The sequence below is a fragment of the Pteropus alecto genome, unplaced genomic scaffold (assembly GCF_000325575.1).
Source record: "Pteropus alecto unplaced genomic scaffold, ASM32557v1 scaffold101, whole genome shotgun sequence".
In the NCBI taxonomy this organism is placed as follows: Eukaryota; Metazoa; Chordata; class Mammalia; order Chiroptera; family Pteropodidae; genus Pteropus; species Pteropus alecto.
Genome location: NW_006432945.1, coordinates 16,625,011 through 16,647,114, shown reverse-complemented (window position 1 = coordinate 16,647,114; position 22,104 = coordinate 16,625,011). Strand labels below are relative to the sequence as shown.

Below are 22,104 nucleotides of genomic sequence, written 5' to 3'. Positions count from 1 at the left end.
ATGAGTTCACTTTTTGGTAGGATCTAAGAAACAAACGAACAAACAAAACGGAAACAAACTCACAGATACAGAGAACATTTTGATGGTTGCCAGATGTGAGGGCAGTTAGGGGGATGAGTGAGGGAATGAAGGGATTAAGAGGTACAGATTGGTAGTTGGAAAGAGTCATAGGGATGTAAAATATAGCAAAGGGGACGCAGTCAGTGACATAATAACTACACGAGGTGTCGGCTGGGTACTAGATTTATCGGGGTGATCGCTCTGTTAAGTTATGTAAATGTTGTACGCCTGAAACTAATATTGTATGTCAACTGTAACTGAAAATTTAAAAATTTTTTTAAATGTTAAAAAAAAGAATCAGAACTACAGTTAGTTAAACCTAATTAACTTACCATAGTTCTAGTACAAAATCAAATCGAATGAATAATATTTTATAGTTAGATTCAGGCTGTGCTGTTTCCAAATGGTTCATTAAAATGACAACCCAGCGATTCGAACTGGTCACAAACATGGTCACACTAATCACTTATTTTAATGATTTAGACAGATACTTTCTTATCTCTAAGCTTTTACCACTGTTATTTCCACTATTCCCTATAAAGCCCTCGGTCCCAAGCTGCAAAGAACCCTACCAATGTGTAAAGGGCCACTTCAAACATCGCCTCCTCCAGGAGATCTTTTCTGACGCCCCCATCAGCACCCTGTACCCCTTTCCGATGCCCCCATCAGCACCCTTTACCCCCAAAGTTGTGCTTGTTGGGATAACTGTCTTCTACAAACTATAAATTTGAAGAAAGGCACTGACTCGCATACGTTTGCAGGGTCTCTAGCACCCGAAAAAGAATGGCCCAGAGTAAATACTCCTCTTTTGTTGAATTTAAACACTGAAAGGTCACAGGATGTGTTAATGTATCACGCCGATGCACGTTTTAAATGACCACTCGGGAAGATGAACTGTACAAACAGAGGCGTCTATACTTGAGCGATTCCGACGTTATCAGGTCTTAGAATAAAACGTTCTCTTCCCCGTGTGACAGGGGCATGGCAGAGGGCTGCAAACTGGAGAGGGAACGGCCCTCCTGGAGGTCGCATTTCTCTGCTCCCTTCACACAAAACTCCCCAAAGACAGTCTTTTTTCTCCATCTTTACTTCCTCTCCTCCATTCTCTCAAACTCACAACTATGGAGGCTTTCATTACAGCAGAGCCGCGCACCAGAATCCCCAACCGCCTCTGGGCTGCCGAGTCCCCTCGCTAATCCTGACCTTATGTCAGCCTGACCACGCCCCAGCTCCCGGCTGCTTTCGCCACGTGGCTTCCTTCCTGCCTCAGCGGCTGCTCCTTCTCGGTCTCCTCGGATGGCTTTGCCCTCTCTCACTGACCCCCCAAGTGCTGCAGCGCCCCAGGGCTCCGTCTGCCTTCTCCCCGTGGTCACTCTCTTGGGGAGCTCAGTCTCACGGCTTCCAATGCCGTCTGTATTCTGAAGGCTCCCACGATTTACCCGCGGCCCAACCCCGTCCTTAAACTCCATGACCGTACCTGTGCCACTACCGCTCATAGACGTTTCATATTTACAAACAGAACTCCTGATTTCTCCTCCCCCCTAAATCTGCTCACTCCCGCCATTTCCCCCATCCTTCCAACTGCACAGCTCCCCCCGCAAAAAAATGTAAAAATAATTTTAAAAACTTAAGAGTGATCCCTGATTCCTCTCTTTTTCTTATCCACCCATCCAAACTACCAGGAAATCCTTTAAAATATACCCGGAATGCAGCCCCCTCCACACCTGTCACCTGGCCCGTGCCACCAACTGGCCCTTGGACAGCTGTGCTCCCACCCGAGCTTTGCCCGCACCCACCCCGCCCTGCCCGATCTACTCAACACAGCGCCAGAGTGGAAGTTGTCAGAGCTGATCGCGTCGCTGCACAGAACCCTCCGATGGCCTCCTACCTCACCTGGGACGAATTCCCAAGGCCGGGATGCCCGTGGCTCTCACTCTGAACCAATCCAGTTCTACAGGACACCGCGCATTTCTGCCCTGGCCTCGCCGACTCGCTGCTCCTTGAACACGGCAAACATGTCCCCCGCCTCGATTCCTCTCCTTCGCTCGACGCCTTCCCCAGACGTTTGCTTGAGTTTCTCCCTCACCTCCCTCCTCGTCTCCGCTCGAACCAAAGGCAGTGAGCACGTCCCGACGCCCTGTACTCAACAGCACTCAACACGGCCCCTCCTCGCCCTGTCCCTTCTCTGTCCCCTGCCCTCGCTTTATCTCCTCCAGAGCATTTAGCACCCAGCACATTACGTGTCTGGTTATTCAGTGTCTGACACCCCCCATCAGAGGCACGTGAGCTCCCTGGAGCCAGGACTTGGGTTTGTTCACCAGAACCTTCTCGATACCTGCGAATAATTGAAATTCAAAAACTTAGAAATTCTGCATGTGCTAAATAAAATAGCGTCTGTCTCCGCACTGTACCAAAGAGAAAAATGACACTCAGAAAGCCTGAGCAACAATCCCCTTACCAGTCAGCCAGTGGCAAGGCCAGGATTCACATCCGGGTCATGCTGGCATAAAGCCCTGGGTAGTTTTCTAGCGTTGGTCTTTCAAAAGCACAAAAAGAGTGCTAAATTGTTCTGCCTCTAGTTGAACCGATTATTTGGCCAATGATTTTTGTCTCATCTTTCCTTTAATTTCTTTTCTTGTTTAATTTTTATAATTAAAAACACCAGCTTTCCAAATACTCATTTACATATGCTGAATAAATATGTATTTAAGGCAGAGAATATAAAGGTTTTACTTAAATACATATTCTTAGTGAAAGTGAGTAATTCTGTTTCATATCTTTGCTTCCTCTTTGCCCCTGGGCAGGCTGTCATTATCCATCCTACCCATTAATCCAAGCTAACATTTGTAAGAGCACTTTTACTTGGTCACTGTTATGGCGACTTGAATTCAGAGACTTCACACGACGACGACGTGAAGTCCCACACCTAAGCATTTTTCATAAAGCTCCTCTCCTTCCAGGGGCCCTTGCTCTTACCCTGGCCTTTCGTATGTCCCTAAACTGCCCAGCAGGGAAAGATAAATGTATGTGACTTCCCCCCAAAATAAAATTCAGACTCAATTTAATAAGCTTTAAGTAACGTCCTTTTCACTAAATGTTGTTTAACAAACTCGTGTTTATGGTTGCAGGGTTCATCAGTTCCGCCCTGGTAAGACCCTAGGGCCACCTCACTAAAACATGACTCGCTGCATCCCCTCTTTCATTACCATAATAAAAGCGTCACTAAATGGCTGCCAGTTTAGTTTCTCCAAAACTTTTACACCGCGATTTTAAATATCGGTTTTGTAAATGCCTCAGATTAAAACATTTTAAAAATATCAAACTTTCCCTATACCGATCCTAATATCAGATAAGAAATCTGTTATCAGAAAATCATCTAAAACATTAATGAAATATTAAATCACACGATCAATGCACCCTTATTTCAAGTATGGGGAAAAAAAAAATCAAACCTAACGAAATATCCAATGGCGAGGGACTAAATCATGTAATATTCATGCAGGAGAATATTCTGCAGCCATCAAAATTTACTCTTTTGACAGCAAACTAGTAACATATAAAATGTTATGATATAATATTAAGTGATAAAAAGACTCAAATTAAAACCATGTAAAATGATGTTTACTATGTAAATTTATATAAATGATCAACGGAATGAGCTGGAAGGAACACGTCATAAATAGGTAAACTGTCGATACAGTTGGCAGGGTTACTGATGACCAATTTCCTTTAGTTTCCTAATTCCCTGAAAAGCATCTCCATTACTCCCATATTCTAAAACACTGTAATGTTGAAACTCCAGCGTACGCAGGGGAGAGTGGCAGTCGGGCACAGGGATGCTGGGGCCAGACATGCCTGGGCTCTGTCCTCAGGTGGCCCAGGTACTTAAACCTATCGAGTCCCAGGTTCTGCAACAGCAAAGTGGGATGATCGGAGTGACCGCACAGGATGCTGTGAAAAATGAGACTCGAGGGCTTGGAACGGTGCCTGTTACATAGTGAGCGCTCAATAATCATGAGGTTCTTTGTCGTTTTTAATTCCAAAACTTTTTTAAACACCTGTGATCTAGATCCTGGAGGTATGGAGGTATATTAAACATCCTCAAGAAATTCCCAGTCTACTAGGAGGATAAATATAAAATCAAACAGTTCTGAGACTTGGTAAGGCACAGAGCAGCGGTCCCCAACCTTTCCGGCCCCAGGGACCGGTGCTCTTATGAGAATCTAATGCCTGATGATCTGAGGTGGAGCTGAGGCGGTGATGCCAGCGCTGGGGGCAGCTGCAAACACAGGTGAAGATTCGCTCACCTCCTGCTGTGAGACCCAGTCCCTAACAGGCCACAGACCAGACCGGTACCGGTGCACAGCACAGGGGTGGGAGACCACTGATGTAGACCACAGTGATTGGATTCAAAGTTTAATTTGAAAGGAGAGCTGAAACGATGTATGGATAGAGTCGTAAGAAAAAAATCATTATAAAACTGTCTAATATTATTTCATTGTAAACATGACCAGACTAAAAACTGTCTTAAATTAGCTGAGAACTTCTCATGATGCTAAGAATAAACTTGTACTCTGTTAATGCAACATCGGTATAAGCCCAGTGTAATGCTTTATTTATATGGATTTAAAACAAGGAGTGACCGTAGGGAAACTTTTTCATAAACACTAGCTATATATAGGAAAAGAAAAGGATGTTAAGCTTGAAACTAGAGTGTTAGGTCTGAGTTAAAGACCTATGATGCCTTCTTTTTGAACGTTCATTGTCCATAAACTGCTATTCACACATAAATTCAATAATCCAGACACTGATTAGCCTCAGTAATTTCAGTCTTTGGAATAAGAAATGGGACAACAAGTATTTTAAATAGAGAAAACTCATCCTGGCCATGACCAGGCTACCAGTTCACGAAGGAGACAACATCTTTGAAACAGTTTAATCCTAGGCAAAAGATCAAAGGTCTTCTCTACCGGTAGATCAGCTGTATGAATCCACCCCATGTTAATGGTGACAAAATGCTTCACTTTGACATCCAACACTTCACAAAACCAAAACAAAATTAAAATATGTTGAAAACACCTTACTCTGGCAGCACAAGCGAAAGAATCAGGGCCGTGGGCTGCATTTCTTATGCCGTCTGTTCCGAAGAGGGCTCTCAGGCTTCCAGGGGCATCTGCACGTGCCACCAGAGAGTTTGCGTGTCCGAGAATCCTCTTCCATTCGCAGATCGCGTCATCTCTTAGGATCTCCATGGCAATAACAGGGCCACTCGTAATAAACTGGATCAGCTCACTGGGAAACAGGCAGAACATGGATTTGCTTCATTTTTCTGTCAAGCTAGGTATCTCTCTTAACAAGAATATATTACAATCTGAGTATTTCAACACACACAGCTATTATGATCTCAGAACTACTGGACATAATGATTTTTACATGGGCTAGATAAAATTTTCATAAATCGAGTGTCTTGCAGTGGCCTGAGTCACTCTGAATCACGAGTGTTGTCAAATCAATTACTGTTGATTTGGCAAAAAAAAAAATCAGTTTCATTGAATGAAGACTCTTTCATTGACTTAAGTACATATTGTTGATCTATGCTTTTCCCATTGTCCTAAAAGGTACAGAAAAGTCTTCCTTTTTACTTTCATGTGGTTTATTGCAGTCAAATAAAATTTCATAATGAAGTGATGAGAGTGATGTCTTAACATATTTACACTAAGTATTTTCTGTAAAACTATTCAAATTCAAAGAGTGACAATGAACTGTCAATCAATAAGCATTAAGTTGGTCTAATGATTAAAAAAAAAAAATCAATAGGCCTTCAAGAAATATCCTTTTATTCACATAAAAGCTACTGCGGGTTATTCCTATCTTAAATTATTAAAGTGTACACACAGGTTCTTGATTAAAACTCCAGCACTGAGTTGCAGTACCCCAAGGCACGCATGAAAAACTAAAGCTCATTTCATTTTTCCACTTCTAGACGTGTACAAGGCAGAAACGACAAGTTTAACTGTGAATAAGGGACGCCATTCCTCCGACTGCTGAGCGGGGAGAGTATACCTTTTTAAAAGTAAGCCCATGTTCTTCTCTCATCCAGAGAGAGGATGGGACCCTCCTGGGGACAGCAGCATGGTGTGACACGCCCGTTTGTGTGTTTGTGTGTGCTAACTCCCGACTGCTTGACATGGTCCTGCCCGCACGAACCACGGTACGTGAGCTAACTCCCTTCGGTACCTCTTCTTTAAATCGACTCATTCTGAAGGACATTCTGAGAAACAGCCATGTACAGAGAAGCCTTTCTATCGTACAAGGCACGCAGACCTCCTCAAGCAGACTGTCAGGCCTCGGGTGCCGGAAACTTCAAGGCAAGGGAACAAACACGTGTTTACCTGCTCTACAGACATTTAATGGTCACCCGCTACGAATCAGAATAGGCTAGAAAACAAGATCCTTCCCTCGAGAATCGTATAATGTCCTTTTAATACAGAACTCCCCAAACACGCAGCAAAGCCCATAACACGAGGTGGCGTGGAACGGTGTGCCCGGCCACAGAAGCCACCGCTTCGGCAATGTCCTCCCGATACCACAGCTACATCTTTTGCTATGTGTTTACTGATGCAGTATGAAAACTAGTTAATTCGTACATTTAATAACATTTACCGCACACTAATTACATAGAGGATACTAAGTCAGGGGCTGGAACAGGATGCCGCAAGCGTGTACGAAGACTACGGCGAAGAGTATATTCCAAGAGAATCACATAATCCTCACCTAACAAGGCCTGGAAACGTTCTAAATAATCTATAAATAATCTGTAAATAATCTATAGATTATCTGTAAATAATCTATAGCATAATAAATTTCTCATACAGAACTTTTTTAAAAAGCACTACTCTGCGCAGGTACCGTATGGCACGTCGGTAAGTGGCAGCCTGGCCACCACCGTTTGTTACGAGAAACGTAAGCTCTCTTTTGTCTGTCAACAGCAATGACTCGCACGATGTCCACGTAAATTTAAACACAACCTAAATATTTAGAACATAGATTCGGTTTTTAACATATATTTGTGGCTATATTTCAAGAACAAAATGTATGTCAAACCATTTAAGCTATAAGCGTTCTGCGGACATTGTTTATGCACATGAGAACTGCAAGAGTTTAAAGGCACAACAAAAACACACATTCAACATGAAATGCAATTATCACCCTTTTTTGATCTACTAAATCTAAAAAGAAAGCTATGCTTCTTATAAATAAATTATCCCTTTAAAAAATCATCCTATTTGCTTCTGATTAAAGTTTAAGATATTTAATGATAAGAACTCTTATCTAATAAAAGAACAGAAAAAATTGTTAGGAAGAAAGTTCTCTGTAGTTGCAAGATGTCGCTGTGGTCCTTTTGACAGATAATTCTCATGTAATAAATTTAATTGTAAAATTACAACCCTTTAGTTTTCCAGAACATTCTCCATTATATGCCACTAGCCCCAAATTCAGCACCTACTTTAAGAAGGGCTTTGAATGATGATCTATATGAAAATCTGTTGCTTCTTTCCTGTAAAATGATCAAAATGACAACAGTTAAGAATTATGTGAGAAAATTATTTTAGCTTACATTAATGAAATAAAGATGAAATCCTCTATTTGATCTGCATGTGACCTGATTAATGATTTTTCAACAAATATTCTGCCCAAATCTCCGCTCGTTTAAAATTTTTGCTTTTGCTTTTTATATCACCAACTGCAGAAAAAAAACTTCTAGAGGATAAGTATTCACAAAAATGAAGGATATATTGTATTGCAGCGTAAAATGAGGTAAAACTGAATGCCTAAAAAACTCACATGGGGAGTATTTTAGAAGAGTTAGCAGCAAGACACTAAAATGACGAATTCTAGTTTTCAACACAATGGAACTACTAAATGAGAAAAAAAATCGTAATCTTTAGTATTAATGAAAACAAAAATCTTAATAAACTATTATAACTATTTCATAGTTTTCTCCTAACATGTCGCCGGGCCCATAGTGACCTCCATCAAACTCTAAAATTGAAACCAAATGAGCGTTCATGAATTTTCCCTTCATTCTTATCTAATTCATTACCTTATCATAATCCTTCCTTAAAACATTTACAGATTCACAAGTGCATTCCCACCTAGAGAAGTTTTGTTGTTGTTGTCTTATGTCTTGTTCTTATAAAGAAACGTACCATTTTCTCACAATGTTCTATCCATTTATTCTTTCATAAAATATTTACTTATTGCCTACGCTGACTGAAAGCATTGATCTAAGAACTAGAGATACAAAGTCAGATGAAAGTCAGCTGCTGCCTTCAAGAAACTAACGATGGAGGAACCGCCATTTGAGCACATTTTAGGAAAGATCTTAGTATTGGGACATTCTCCCCCATGGGTGTCTGGCGCCCCGAACACGTCTGACGGGGTGCGCCGGGAACGCAAGGCCCCGGCAAGCTCTTCTTCCCCGCCGTTTCCCAGAGCTGCGTGTCCAGGGAGCGGCTTTGAGGGATGAGGTGCTGTCTCTTCAGTGCCAAGAGCAGGCTCGTTTACTGAAATGGCAGGTCACCCAAGTTCACCGCTCCTCAGCTGTGTCGCCACCGACTGTCTACCACACCCGCCGGGCCCATATCACGTTATTCCCATGGGATGCGGAGACACGGGAACCAACACAAACGTGACGCTCCCGCGGCACCATGGCACAGTCCCCTGTCTGCGACCCAGAGGCCCCACGTCTTCCTCTAGCATCCGTGAAAGTCTCATACGAACTCACTAGCTTTTAAGGCGGGTAAAACCCCAGACTCGACTGGAATATTAATAGAAATGTACGAGGTGGTGTAACAGTTAAAGACGAAGATTTCCTGGGCATCTTTGTCACGGGAAGTTTGACGCCAAATGATCAGGCATTGGAAGTACAGAGGCATAAAAAATATTTCATCTCACCGAAACCATTCCGAGTCAGCTCTCCGGAATTCAGTGCAATTGCCTGCTGTAAGAGCAAGCATTCTCAGTACAGACAGAAATAAGACAAATACTACTACTTATAAAGGGTTTCCACTAAATAGTAATGGTATCACGAGTACTACTGGTAACTAATAATAACGGCTAACCTTTAATACTTACTATGTGCCAGGGTTTTTCAAAGCACCTACGTATACCAAGCCCACGTAGCCCTCCTAACAGCTTTCTGATTCAGGTGCTATTATTACCTCCACTTTGCAGACGAAGAAATCGAAGCCCAGAGGTAAACTGTTTAGTCACACACCTAGTAAGAGACACAGTCATGAGCTCTAGACTGTGCTCTGAACTGTAAACCTCCTGCCTCTCTAGAAAATATGTAAACTGGGAGACCTTACAGAGGAAAAACTCAAATTAAACGTACGCTATTGTTGGGGTTAAGTTGAGGGTGTTTTCTTAAGGTTTCTAGGGGGTCAGACTTATCAAGCTCCATTGAATAGCCATGGCTAGCCACTGTCCCTGTACTCAGACAGAAAAAAGCAACCGTCCCATGGGACAGGTATGCGGGGACAGCAGTGAGAAGACCAAACGCAAACCCAAAAAGTGGCGGAGTAACACGGGACACGGCTGAAGCCGGCTCCCCCAACGGCCGCCCATGGCAAAGTCGTATTTCACTCATTAATGGAGAATGCTGGTCAGATAGAATGGATAGCTTTGCAGAGTAGTAAACGGCTATATTTACCAATTATATATATTAGGATGAGCTAAATACACACATTTCCAAAGGCGTCACTTTTGGAAATCTCAACAACAGGACTCCCTTGTCAAATAGAAACAAACGTTCCTGTCCGTCTGCCATTTTTATATGGTGTTATACTCGCAGATTAAGAAGAGATTACAATTATCACACATCGGTGTTAATAAAATGCAGGTGAGGTTAATGGAGACAATAAACAGGTAATGAGTTATGTGTGATCTGACCACTCCTATTTGCTTAGAGTTTAATCATTATGCATCTGATTACTTGCTGTCTTATATTTTTTCATTCTAATAAGATTACTATTCTATTCTTTGTCATTTGGTAGATTTTTAAGTATTAAACATGAATGAGAAAAGATGATTTTTAAAAAGGATACCAGACATTGCATAACTGAAAATTATCAACTTACCTGGAAAGCATCATCATTTTCAATTTGGTTATAGTAAATCCAGCTTTGTTTATTATTTCAATTATTTCTCCAACTTTTGATACTGCATCTGGTTTAATCAGGGCTAATGTTCTAGAAAGAAAGAAAGAAAATAAGTTTGAAAAAAATAGCTCAGCAGTTTTTACTTTTAATTCTCAAGCAGTGTAGTTTCCTTAACTTTCATCCTAGATCATCAAACATCAAAATGATATATAAAGAGAAGTATATTAAAGGTCACATTAAAATTTCTACAAACTAAATTAACTATTTTTTCCCAAGAAATCCAAAATTAGATACCCAATCTAAAAATAATAATAAAAGCTTAGGGGGAAAAACATTAAAATTGTCATTTTAATACACTAAAATTAGAAAACGCAGGTGTTTAAAATTTCTATTTCTTAGAACCTATTTTTTAAAAGAGAACAACATCTCTACAAAGTTGCATTAAATATGTTATGAGCTCGATTTTTGGTCTCTTAGACTTTAACATCCATATGCTATGCGGTTGGTTCAGCATTGATTTGGAAATAATTACAAATTCTATTAATACTTTCACGTAATTGATTTTCATAGTCATTGCGTGAGTGACGCGCGAAGAACCAAATGTCTTCTTACCTGACGTGAATGGAGGGCAAAGGCCACACCAGCTCAAAATCACACCCTCCCCGCTCGGGGTCCACGAGAGCTCTCCCCGCTGTGAAGCCACAGAATTCACAGGCTGTGAAGATGGCCGTCACCTGGGTGGCCGCCACCTGGTGCCCTCATCTTACTAATGAGAAAACTAGGCCCAGGGAAGTGACACACCTGACGTCTCGCGGCATCTTGCCGGCAGCATCTTCAGATGACAACACTCCAGGTCTGTACTCCCTTCATACCACGAGCAATGGCACTATTAATGTTACTAAGAGGAGCATGATCACGGGATCCTCGAGGGAAATATTTGCAGATGCAAGATAAAAATCAGATTACCTGAACTAATTCAGTTTATATGACACACAAAACTATGACAAAGAATTGACGCCACCTTCTCTTTAGTTTCAATCGTTCCAACACACTGCCATTAATTCAAAAACTCCATCAAAAGCAAATGCTTGGCCTCCTCATAGTTGGCTTTTTTCACCAATGAGACGAACTTAGCTGAGCATCTCATAATTCAAATATCCTTACTTACAGTGGGTCTAACTTACGGCTGGCTTTTAACACTTTTAAAAAACAAAACTTGTTCATATTAGCCTATTTATTACAGGCTATACCAGTCTATCTTTTTTCTTTATTTCGAAGCAAATAAGTCATTTATAGTATTTTATATCATAGGGCTTCACTGAAGACACAATGAAAACTGGTCGCTTTTTAGCTCACATTATTTATATAGAAGCCAAACTAACCCGTTGTTTATGCCAGATTCTACAAGAACTTTCGTGAACCATAGCTCTTAAAGAAAATATCTACTGCATCAGCAGTCACCAATTTCTGTGAACGAGAACGTGGAAAATACAGAACTGACAGTTTAAAACACAGTCTCATTTTCTCTTTAAATGCCTACAGAAGACAGAGGATTGATTACTATGAATAATTACTCTAAATAAATTCCTGTCATGTCCTCACTGCTTAATTGTTCGGTACATAATAATTCAAATGTATTTTGTAAGGAAAACAAGAGAAGCATCAGGAATCACGTTATTTAAAAACGAAAGGGGCATGCGCAGAGACCAAGGCGCACAAAGCCATCTCAGTAATGCTGCTGCCATCTGTTGCTGCGGAGCAAACCACCCAAAACGTAGTGGCTTAAAACAGTTTCTCGAGATTCTGTAAGCTGGCTGGGCACCGGGCATCTGGGATTCACCTGGGATCATTCGCTCAGCTGCATTTGGCTGGGGCAGGGAGAGTCTGCTGGAGACATGGCTTCTCTCCCCTTGCCGTGTTCCATCCTGAAGGAGGCTAGTCCAGGCTGCTTTGCACACAGCCACATGGTGTCCAGTGTTCAAGCACTTATCAAGCATCCCCTTGAGACATGTTTGCTGCTATCCCTTTGGCCAATGCAAATCACGTGGTGAAGTCCAGAGTCAGTGTGAGAGGGGACCAGACAAGGACACAGATACCTGGGGGCCATCACCATGACAATCTACCTCTACCTACGCTGAGGCGTGCTCTGTAGGATGCAGCATGAGATGCTCTCAAAAGAAAATCAAAAAAATATGAAAATCGTTCTTTTACGATTAAAACTTCTTAGTGGAGAGTGAAAAGAGTTTGGCCAGGCTTCACAAAACTAAGACAGGATAGAAATTTCTGGAAAATAACAGTTTTCACAGAGCCGAGCAAAAAATACGTTCTTCATACACCTTCAGGCTCTGAACAAAAACTGCAGCGAACACAGATGTGCTCAGTAAACCGCACAAGCGGCATCCCACGCAGCATCCCACTTAGCATCCCTCACAGCATCCCACGCAGCATCCCACACAGCATCCCACACAGCACGATGCTGCGCGCTCTGGATGCCGCCCGCCTACCGGAAGCTGTGCGTAAACTCTGATCCACTCTAATTTATGTAAACGTTTCTGAAGGTATTCATGTTTTCCCTAAGCATATAAAAACCCATCCTAAAACATCAACCTTAGGCCTGATTTATGGTTCATGTGTCTTTGCCAGTGCAACGTGGGTGCGTGCTCTCTGGGGGAAAAGGAGCAGTCTCCTGCGAGGCACCTGCTGAGCCCGAGCTCTCTGGTGACAACAGCGACAAAGCCACTCAGAGCAATCCTTCCACTGAGAACCGAAAACGGTGGGTAATTATAAAAATGGTTTTTAAAAGCAAAGATAAATTGACACGATACTAAACCGTTATCGTCACAAAAGCGAAAGAAAAATAGGGACCCAGAAACATGCGGAGGAAAGTCGCACCGGCAGCACCGCCCATCTGGCCCATCTGGACTTGATCTGTACCACACCGCCAGGCGGGGGAGGAGGACCCCACGGAGGGGGCTCCCTGCAATACTGTGGGACCACGGCTGTAGCCTGAGGGTGAGCCAGACAGGACCGGGCCTTGCAGGGTCTGGTGGCACAAGTTCCCTTTGCCTGGGTGGCCTGGGACCATCTACCTGTGAACTTAACAGTCATCCGGGTCGCTGCCAAGGCCTCCGAGGAAACGCCCAAAGCGAACGCAGTTCCTCCCTAGGAAGAAGTGAACTGCATCTTGCACCTCAAATAGTTGACGTAATAATACACGACACACACATACACCGATACAGGCATCCACACACGTGCAATCATGGCGATCACCACCAAAGATATCCGCACACGCACGCACACGCACACACACGCACGCACACGCACGCACACGCACGCACAAGTGGAAAAACAACAACACGGAGGGAGGCAGAAGAAACAGCACAGAACAGAGAGATGCCTCAGATGCGAGTGTCTGAAAATATAAAAACCTTTAGAAATAGTCACATGATCAGATCTGGATCATAAGATGACTGTGCCAGCGATGGTTAAAGGTCTACAAGACAAGCTACAAAATTTCATCAGGAAACAGAAAACTATAAGCTGTAAATAATAAACATGGAGATTTGAAAAAGAATCTATTAGAAGATCTAGTGATAAAAATACAATAACAAAAGCATGAACCAGACCAACGGTTTGACCGAAGACACGCTGCAGCTAAAGAAAGAATTTTGAACAGATTCAGAATGAAGCACAAAGAAAAACATGTCACAGATGAGAGGGTGGTTTCGAGGATGTAAGTGACACGAAGACTCTTAGAGATGAGGACAAACTGAAAATTCTCTACCAGTGGACACACTCTAATGGAAATCCTTTTAAAAATCTAATTTAAGCAAAACTAAAATCATCCCCAAAAGAATGTCTGAGACAAAAGTAATAGAAGTGGTAAAATCCGATCGAATACCGATAATATAAAACAATAATGAATCATTAGATTCACAAAATGAACAGGAAAAAATACACAGCAAAAATGACATAATTCCGCAGAAATAATTCAGCAAGGCAGAAAACTCAGCTAAACTGTTTTACGGTTCTTATAGTTTCAGGGAGGAAGATAATGATATTGGTTAACTCTAGGCTTTCATAAGTCAAACACCCCGCTGTAGTTTCTACACCTTTCAAACCAATAGGGAAAAAATGGATCCTTAACCAATCCAAAATAAGTCAGAAAAGGAACAAAATAATAGTAATAGAACAAACCAAGCGGTAGAAAAAGCACAGGATCAGATGGCAGAGGGAACTGCAAATATATTAGTCGTTCCATTAATATAAGTGGTATATAGTAAAAGATGAAGATTATAAAGCTGGATTACTGGATTTCTAAAAAGTCAGTCAAGGACAAAGAATACCAGACCGAATTTAAAAAAACAGAATACTAAAGTTATTTAGAAAGGCATATTTAGAATAGGGTACTGAACGTTTGGAAAAAGGCACACTGTGCAAACATTAACTATCAGACGAAGCAGACTGTAAGGAAAAATTGTATTGATAGAGATAAAGATGATGTCTTCAGAATAACAAAAGGTTCAATTTACCGAGAAGATACAATAATTTTAAAACCTGGTGACACATTCTCAAAATTATAACATAAAAACTAACATAACGACAAGGAGAAATAGACAAATGGCAAGTGGCATGGGAATCTGTTCAAAATTCTTTCTTTAGCTGCAGCGTGTCTTCGGTCAAACCGTTGGTCTGGTTCATGCTTTCAGGACATTTCAAGAAGGCTTTACGGCGTATGTATTGTATTTTTATTACTAGATCTTCTAATAGATTCTTTTTCAAATCTCCATGTTTATTATTTACAGCTTATAGTTTTCTGTTTCCTGATGAAATTTTGTAGCTTGTCTTTTAGACCTTTAACCATGGGAAACTTTAACGAAAACAAGGAGAAATAGACAAATGGCAAGTGGCATGGGAAACTTTAACGAAACCTTGGTAACTGATGGAATAAGCTGACAAAAATATTTAGTAATTACGTGAAAGATATGAACACAATTCACAAACTTGATCTGACTGACACACACCTGCGCATCAACCAACCAAAGAAAAAAAACGAAAAACAAGAAAAGCAGTAAAAGAATAGCTGTTAGTACAAAAATACTAATAACACGCCTAAATGTACAGGCACTAGTGTTACCAGTGACAATGTAGAGGTTTGCAGATTGATTTCTTTCTTAAAGACCTAGACGTGTTTATAGGAGACACACCTCAGGGGACCTGAAAAGGAATCGCTGCAGAAAGGACCACCAGGTCCCGCCCGCCTGAGGCCCACATGGGGCCCTCCCACCTGAGCCTGGGCCTCGCCTCAGCCCTGGGCCATAACATCCCTAAGCCCAGCTTCTTCCCCTGAGAAGTAGGATAATGACAACAGAATCTTTTTTGTTCGGTTGCTGTGGGGCTTAAATAAAGGACACACGCAGGTCGTTTCAACCCCTGGCATGACACGGGAATGGCTAAGGGTCCCCAAGGCTTGCCATCACCCCTCGGCCTACTTCTGCTCCCTGAGGCATTCCTCCTCCCTCTTCACGCCCAGTGCTGCCATCCTGACTCAGGCTATTTCACAAACTGAATTGTAAAGTCTTTTAACCACCAAGCTAGTCGAACAGAACTGTGAGCTCTTCCCAGTGCACGACACACGACTCCTGCCCTTGGGCCTTGGCTCACACTCACTCCTCTGGCCCGAGTTCCCCGTACTTGACCCAACCGTGTGAAAATTCAACCCGTCTTTCACGGTCCGGCTCAAACTCCTCCACGAGGCCTTTCCTGCTCTTCCCCAAGAAAGTGCCTTCTTCTGAGCTCCCGCTGAGCTTATGGGACTCACTACTTTTATTTCCGATAAGCCATATTTATCCTATACACCAAGCCTTTTTCTAGTCAAATACTCTCAGTTTCCAGTTAGATGCATGTCACAAAGGATGGTGAGGGTGTATAAAGTTTGCAATTTTTCCTTCAGACAATATTCAGTGCCTAAGACTATGGCCATCATCTTGTTACCCGAGTAAAGAGCAAATCACAGAATGTGGTCCATGTGATCCTGAGACAAACCAAATGTTTTCAGAATGAAAAAGGATTCTACAATTGCTTTCTTACTTTTCCTTCCTACTGCCCAACTGACGGGCTGTGTATTGATCCCCGTAGTCAGTGAGCACCAGTTGTCGAGAAAAGACATTCACTTTGTTGCCTATAAATAAATCTTCCAGGTGAAGGTCGTCATATTTGGTCCGCTTTAAAAAGGTGCGATGATTCTTCACATCATGCTAGAACCAAAAATAATACGATAGAACAAATAATTACCAGTCGGGAATGTTAATCTTATAAAGTAGATATAGTTCTTAGTTCTGCTGTATTAAACATAGGTTACATTTGGTTTCGTTTTTGCTACAAATACAAATCATAATTTCTTTTATACTATAACTTCTGCATGTCCTAGTCAATTCCGGTAATAACATAAAAACTTATTACAAATTTAATACTTTAAAAAGCCCTAAATAGAAAGATTTGTTTATTGCCAAATCATTTCAGCAAATCAGAACCTCTGAAAGCCCAGAGAAATCCCAAATTTCTGTTTTCTTGCCTACACAAAACCCAACAGCCAGCAGATAACAGCCTTCAATACTGATGGCATATTTATGACCATGATCATCTCCATCTATAACCATGTATTGACTATTGCTTAATCCAAACCATGAAGAATTCTATTTCAGTCTTCTGACCAAAAACTATGAATTCCTATTTTTTGACATTTAAAAATAAAGACACAAAACTATCATCTTGTATTAGAATTATAATACCAAAAAAATAATTCCCGTAAAAAATATATAGAGACAAAAACATGTTTTTATGTAAAGGCAACCCGTTCCCCTCCCTATCACACCTTCACTCCCTCCCCAACTTTCAAGCAAAGAAAAGCTCATTTACCATTTCAACAGATCCGTCCTCTGGGTAATACAAAAGCTCATAACGTCGATAAAGTGAGGCATTTGGATCATACCACTCTGTAATGAAAACGAACCTTTCGCTATGATTCTGCAAGAAAAAAAAAAAAGGGATTTTAACACTAACATATGAAATATGAACTCTTGTATAAATCATATGGATTAAAAGCAAAAATGAGCAAATATGTGCAACAAACTAATCTGTTACTACTTATCCGTTACATTGAATTATTCTGCTTTTCTACAATATATCAGTTATCAACACACCCTCAGAAAGATTTCCTTCTAATTTCTTATTAAATATCCTTGGATATCTCAAACACAACTTACAAACTGCTTAATGCTATGCAGCCGTCCGGTCATGTCGAGGAACGATTTTGTAAAATGTGGACTCTGGATCTGACTACAATAATAATTCAGTCCTTCCGAAAGCAAGTTTACATATAAGCAATCAAAGTAAACGGCTGTGAAAAAAAAAAAATTCTGAGGCTAGCTGTCAATTACATGAAGTTTTAACTTTTCTAAATTTAAGACTCTAGCAGTATTAGCATATTGTCGTTAAAATCATAGCAAACATCTTCTCTCCCTAGTAATTTCACATCATAGCATCTTTTTTATAGGAATCATAGGAGAATGTGCAAGTCTCGGTCCTCTGAGAAGCAGAGGCGATGCCAAGACAGGACTAAACATGCAAGAATTTTATTCCTGTAAGAGAAATTCTGTGAGGGAAATTCCTATAAGATAAAAGCGGCAGAGATCTCAACACAAGTCTGAGCCTGAGAGGCGGGAGGAGGAAAGGAAGGCTCCGTGGGACTCCCCTGGGTTGCTGTGCCTTCCACGAGGGGCTCGGCAAGGCCCTCGGAGAGGGTTCCTCGCCTTCCAGGACATCCCTGCTCCTCCCGCCTGGCTGGGGGCCATCCTTGGGAAGCAAGTCCTGCGTGCAAAGGCAGCCTTGCGCTGCGAACACAAGGCTGGGCCCTTGGTCATCAGGCTCCCTCTAGTGGGAGGTCTGTGAAGTGCATCCTTATGGCTACCACACAGGATTAAATGAAAAAAACCAGAGTGGTCCCCTTTCCTTTCCTATTAAGCAGGACTTCCCATCAAATGTTATTAAAAATATCTTAGCCCCCAAAAGTTTTTTATTACACTAAGCAAATGAAGGCAGGAGGAAGAAAGGGGTCTAGGAGTTTTGCCGCTAATTCTGGATTTAGCGTCCGATTCTCTGGTTAGGGAATATGAATGGGTTCCTTTCATGTAATAATTCACTCATCGATTCTAATAGTAGAGGCTGCATGTCCAGTTGTCACTAACACATGTATAGGTTTTTATTAATGTACATTGGCCAAATCACACATTTTTTTTTCCTATTCAAATAAGCCTAATTTTAATTAATCAATGAACAAACAGAACAGTACTTTCCAAGCTCCTGCCAGGCCCATCCCTTTCAGGCGGGACTCACCCCCGACACCTACAAACAGCAGCGGTGGGGAGGGAGAGAAGACAGGTGTCACAGGGCACGACCTCTTATCTCCCGTCTGATTATCGTAAAAGTTCACCCTCAGATTTTCTATTTTTAATAATGTAACAAGAGGCTTATCACGTATGCTGATAGTGTGGGTTCCTTTGACATGAGATGACCTTCAGCAGGTTCTGTATAGACTGAATCGACAGAGGGACAGAATAAGCCCCACCCTTGAGACTCAGCCAGAGGTCCTAGGTGGGGGCGAGGGCCATGTCCGGAGGTCAAAATAGCAATCCTAATCCCCAGGTGCTTTGCAATCATCCTAAAATGACAAAGACCAATACACGTAAAACTACAGCGAAAGTGCAATACAAAAACAATTCAGAGATAGGCCGTGTGACATGAAACTACAGGCATTAGAAGAAAAGTAACTCATACGATCATGACAAAAGTCACAAGAGCAAGCATGGTGCCGCTGAAAACCTGAGAGGAAGCAGCTTGCAGGAGGACATGGAGAGCTGGCCAAGTGATATACCTACATTTTAAAAACAAAACGAAACTTGTGGTTCACTGAGCCAGTGAACATTCTGAGTAGAGAAATACGATCATGAGGCTAACATTTAAATAATATTCATCTTAATAGCAACCCACGTAGCATTAATGGGTGATGGATAAACACAATGTGGTATGTACATACGATGGAATATTACTCAGCCTTAAAAAGGAAAGAAATTCTGACACGTGCCACAAAATGAACCTTGAGAACATAATGCTAAGTAAAATAAGCTGGTCACAAAAAATATATATACACTGTATAATCCCACTTACGTGAGGTCCCTGGAGTAGTCAAAATCTGAGCAACAAAGAAGAACGGTGGTTGCCAGGGGCTGGGGAGGAGGGAACGGGGGTTCTGTTTGCTGGTTGTGGAGTCTCAGTGCTACAAGATGACAGGTGACGGTGGTGACGGCGGTGGTGGCTGCACAACTTCGTGCATGTGTTTAACAGCCCTGAACGGTGCACTCAAGAGGTTTAGGACAGCAAACTTTATGTCCCGCATATTGTACCACAATAAAAAAAACTGGGGGAAAAACGGACCACAGGTGATCAGATACTCTAGCCATGCACTCTCTTCCTCATTCCAAAAATGTTTATCGACCGTTTTTCTGGTGCTGAGCTCTGCGACACATTCTGTGAATTCCAAGAAACGATCCTTGATGTAAAACCCACATACATGAACAAACCATGCCGAGTCACTGTGACATCAACAGCGAGAGGCATAGGTTAAGAGCTGGCACTTTCTGTTAGGTGCTTGCTGTGTTCTGACTGCATAGTTCTAAACACTTGTGGATTTTAAACAAACGACATTAGGAGAGAGATGGTACTGTCATCTCCCTTTTAAGGACAATGGAACTAAGACTCAGTTAAAAAACACACCCAAGGTGGCACAGCATATAAACAGGGGAACCCAGGCCCCCTGCTCTTAACCACTCCCGAGAGTGCCGAGAAGGGGCTCAGCGGCCGGCCGAGGCTGCCCTGTCTGCTCGCCCTCCAGAACCTGAAACCAAACCCTTTCGATTTCACTGCCAATTAAAACGAATCAGATCTCAGAAAATATGACAACCATAAAAGCCAGGCCATATTGTCAACTTGGAATTCTATCGATGCCTTGAAAATGTACCTTGCACTCGATGATGCTGTATTTCAGGGAAAATTACTTCACAATATCACACTTCCTTAAATCACATTGAAACACATTTATAGGCTACATCACGGAAAACAGTCTTGAACTGACTAGAAACCTGATTTTCAGAATTTGTACGATTAAGAGTCAGAAACTGGCCTCAATCTATTTTGAGCCAATTATCTGCTTCTGTGTGACTTCACAGACATTCTGGAGTAAACTATATAGATGAGAAAGTGGACAGTTCAACAAGCTTCTAGAGTTTAAGTCTGCATGGACTTACGGCCACTCTGAGTGACATAATAGAAACTCACAGTACATGAGAACCTGCCACCTCAAGCCAGCTGCTTCCAGCGAGGGTCAATGAGCCTCGGACATTCTGAGAACACAGTGGTTCATTAAAGATTCATCACCGGACAGAGCAGGCGAATAAATGCAGCGATTCCTATTGCCTTAGATGCCGCGGTGATAAGTGTAATAGAAACGAACAGGTAACAACCAAAAGGTTTACATTTCCCCATTATCACAGGCTGGACTTCAAGCAGTAACTCGCTTGGTACTGAACCTTTACCAAACAGCCTTTGTCCAGGGCTCCTTGGAGGGCCAAGGATTTCCCTTACATCGGACTGTGTCACATATTAAGTTTGCTCTGGCATGGCCAGAACCGGTTCGAGCCTTTCCAGACTGTTCTCAGCAGGCTCTTGCTCCCTGCATGACCCACGCGGAAAGGTGAGCAGAAGGTGAACTCAGGGGAAGAGAGCCTTCGTGTGGGACTCCAGCTTGGTGCTTCTCGCTGATAAAGTCAGACACACAGACACGTCAAGAGAAAAAGGCAGGTGAATTATTAAATTTAGTTAATTATTCATTCCGCTTAAATTCCTTAGCAACTAAGTAGAACTGTTACAATCACTCTTATCTTTAAAAAGAATTACAGTTTAAGGCCAAATGTCTTCTCCATTCGTGAAAAATACGATGTTCAACGTGAGGTGTCCACATATTTCCAAGATTGTATTTTCTTTAAAAAAAAAGTCATTTGAGATAATATCTCAGAAGTCGAAGCCATCGTTGTTTGTCTTTAACAGAAAAACGTCAGTGCAGCAGCACACGAACACACACTCACGTGTTCCCCACCTGTGGATGCTCTTTCAACTTAGTGTCCACTAAACTGTCAAAGAGTGAAAAATGCCAGAAAAGAATCATTCCCATAGTGTAAGTGTAAATCAGGAAACTGATCGGACTAGAGAGCACCATTGAGAAAGACACACATCCGGTTTCAGCGAAGAAAGGACTTTTTAAGCCTTTCTCAGCTCAGGCCCTAGAGAGTCCTTGAAAGGCCTTCCTCTCAGACTTCCGCAGACCACTGCCATGAACTTAAACCCACACGTGCCACGAACTCAGAAAACCCGTTATCTGAAAAGCCAGGCTGAACTCTGCTTTATACTTTAAGGAAAACTAGAATTCCTGTGAAGTCTTCCCAGACCAACCCTCTGCCAACTGATATTTCTGCACTTGCAATTTGATTTTCACGGAATGTCAGAGATCAAAAGAACATTTCTGATAAGGAAACAGAAGGTCAAAGAAGTGCAGTGACTTGGCAAGAGTCTTACGACTTAAGTAGCGGCACTCAACAAAGACCCCTGTTTCCTGATGGCTGGGACTGATGTCCTCACAGTAGGACACTCACTGGCTTGTCACCCTAGCACGTCGGCTTTGCCAAATGAGGAGCTTCTGGGGGACAGAAACGACATCAATTTTTTTCTTTTGAAATTCCAAAGTGACTTTCCTAGCTCTGAGACCTGAGGG

The 22,104-nt window shown here is 42.0% G+C and overlaps 1 protein-coding gene across 2 annotated transcripts in view; it reads right to left on the bottom strand.

Moving 5' to 3' along the window:
• Positions 1-22,104, bottom strand: part of NME7 (NME/NM23 family member 7) — a 90,502-nt gene that overhangs the window by 62,790 nt on the left and 5,608 nt on the right. For both annotated transcript variants that reach the window (XM_006907823.1, XM_025043902.1), the window contains exons 2-6: positions 17,142-17,249; positions 16,314-16,480; positions 10,203-10,313; positions 7,568-7,618; positions 5,145-5,352 (exon numbers count right to left, since the gene is read on the bottom strand). In XM_006907823.1, coding sequence (XP_006907885.1) covers positions 5,145-5,352; positions 7,568-7,618; positions 10,203-10,313; positions 16,314-16,480; positions 17,142-17,249 — 645 coding nt within the window. The remainder of the gene's footprint in view (positions 1-5,144; positions 5,353-7,567; positions 7,619-10,202; positions 10,314-16,313; positions 16,481-17,141; positions 17,250-22,104) is intronic.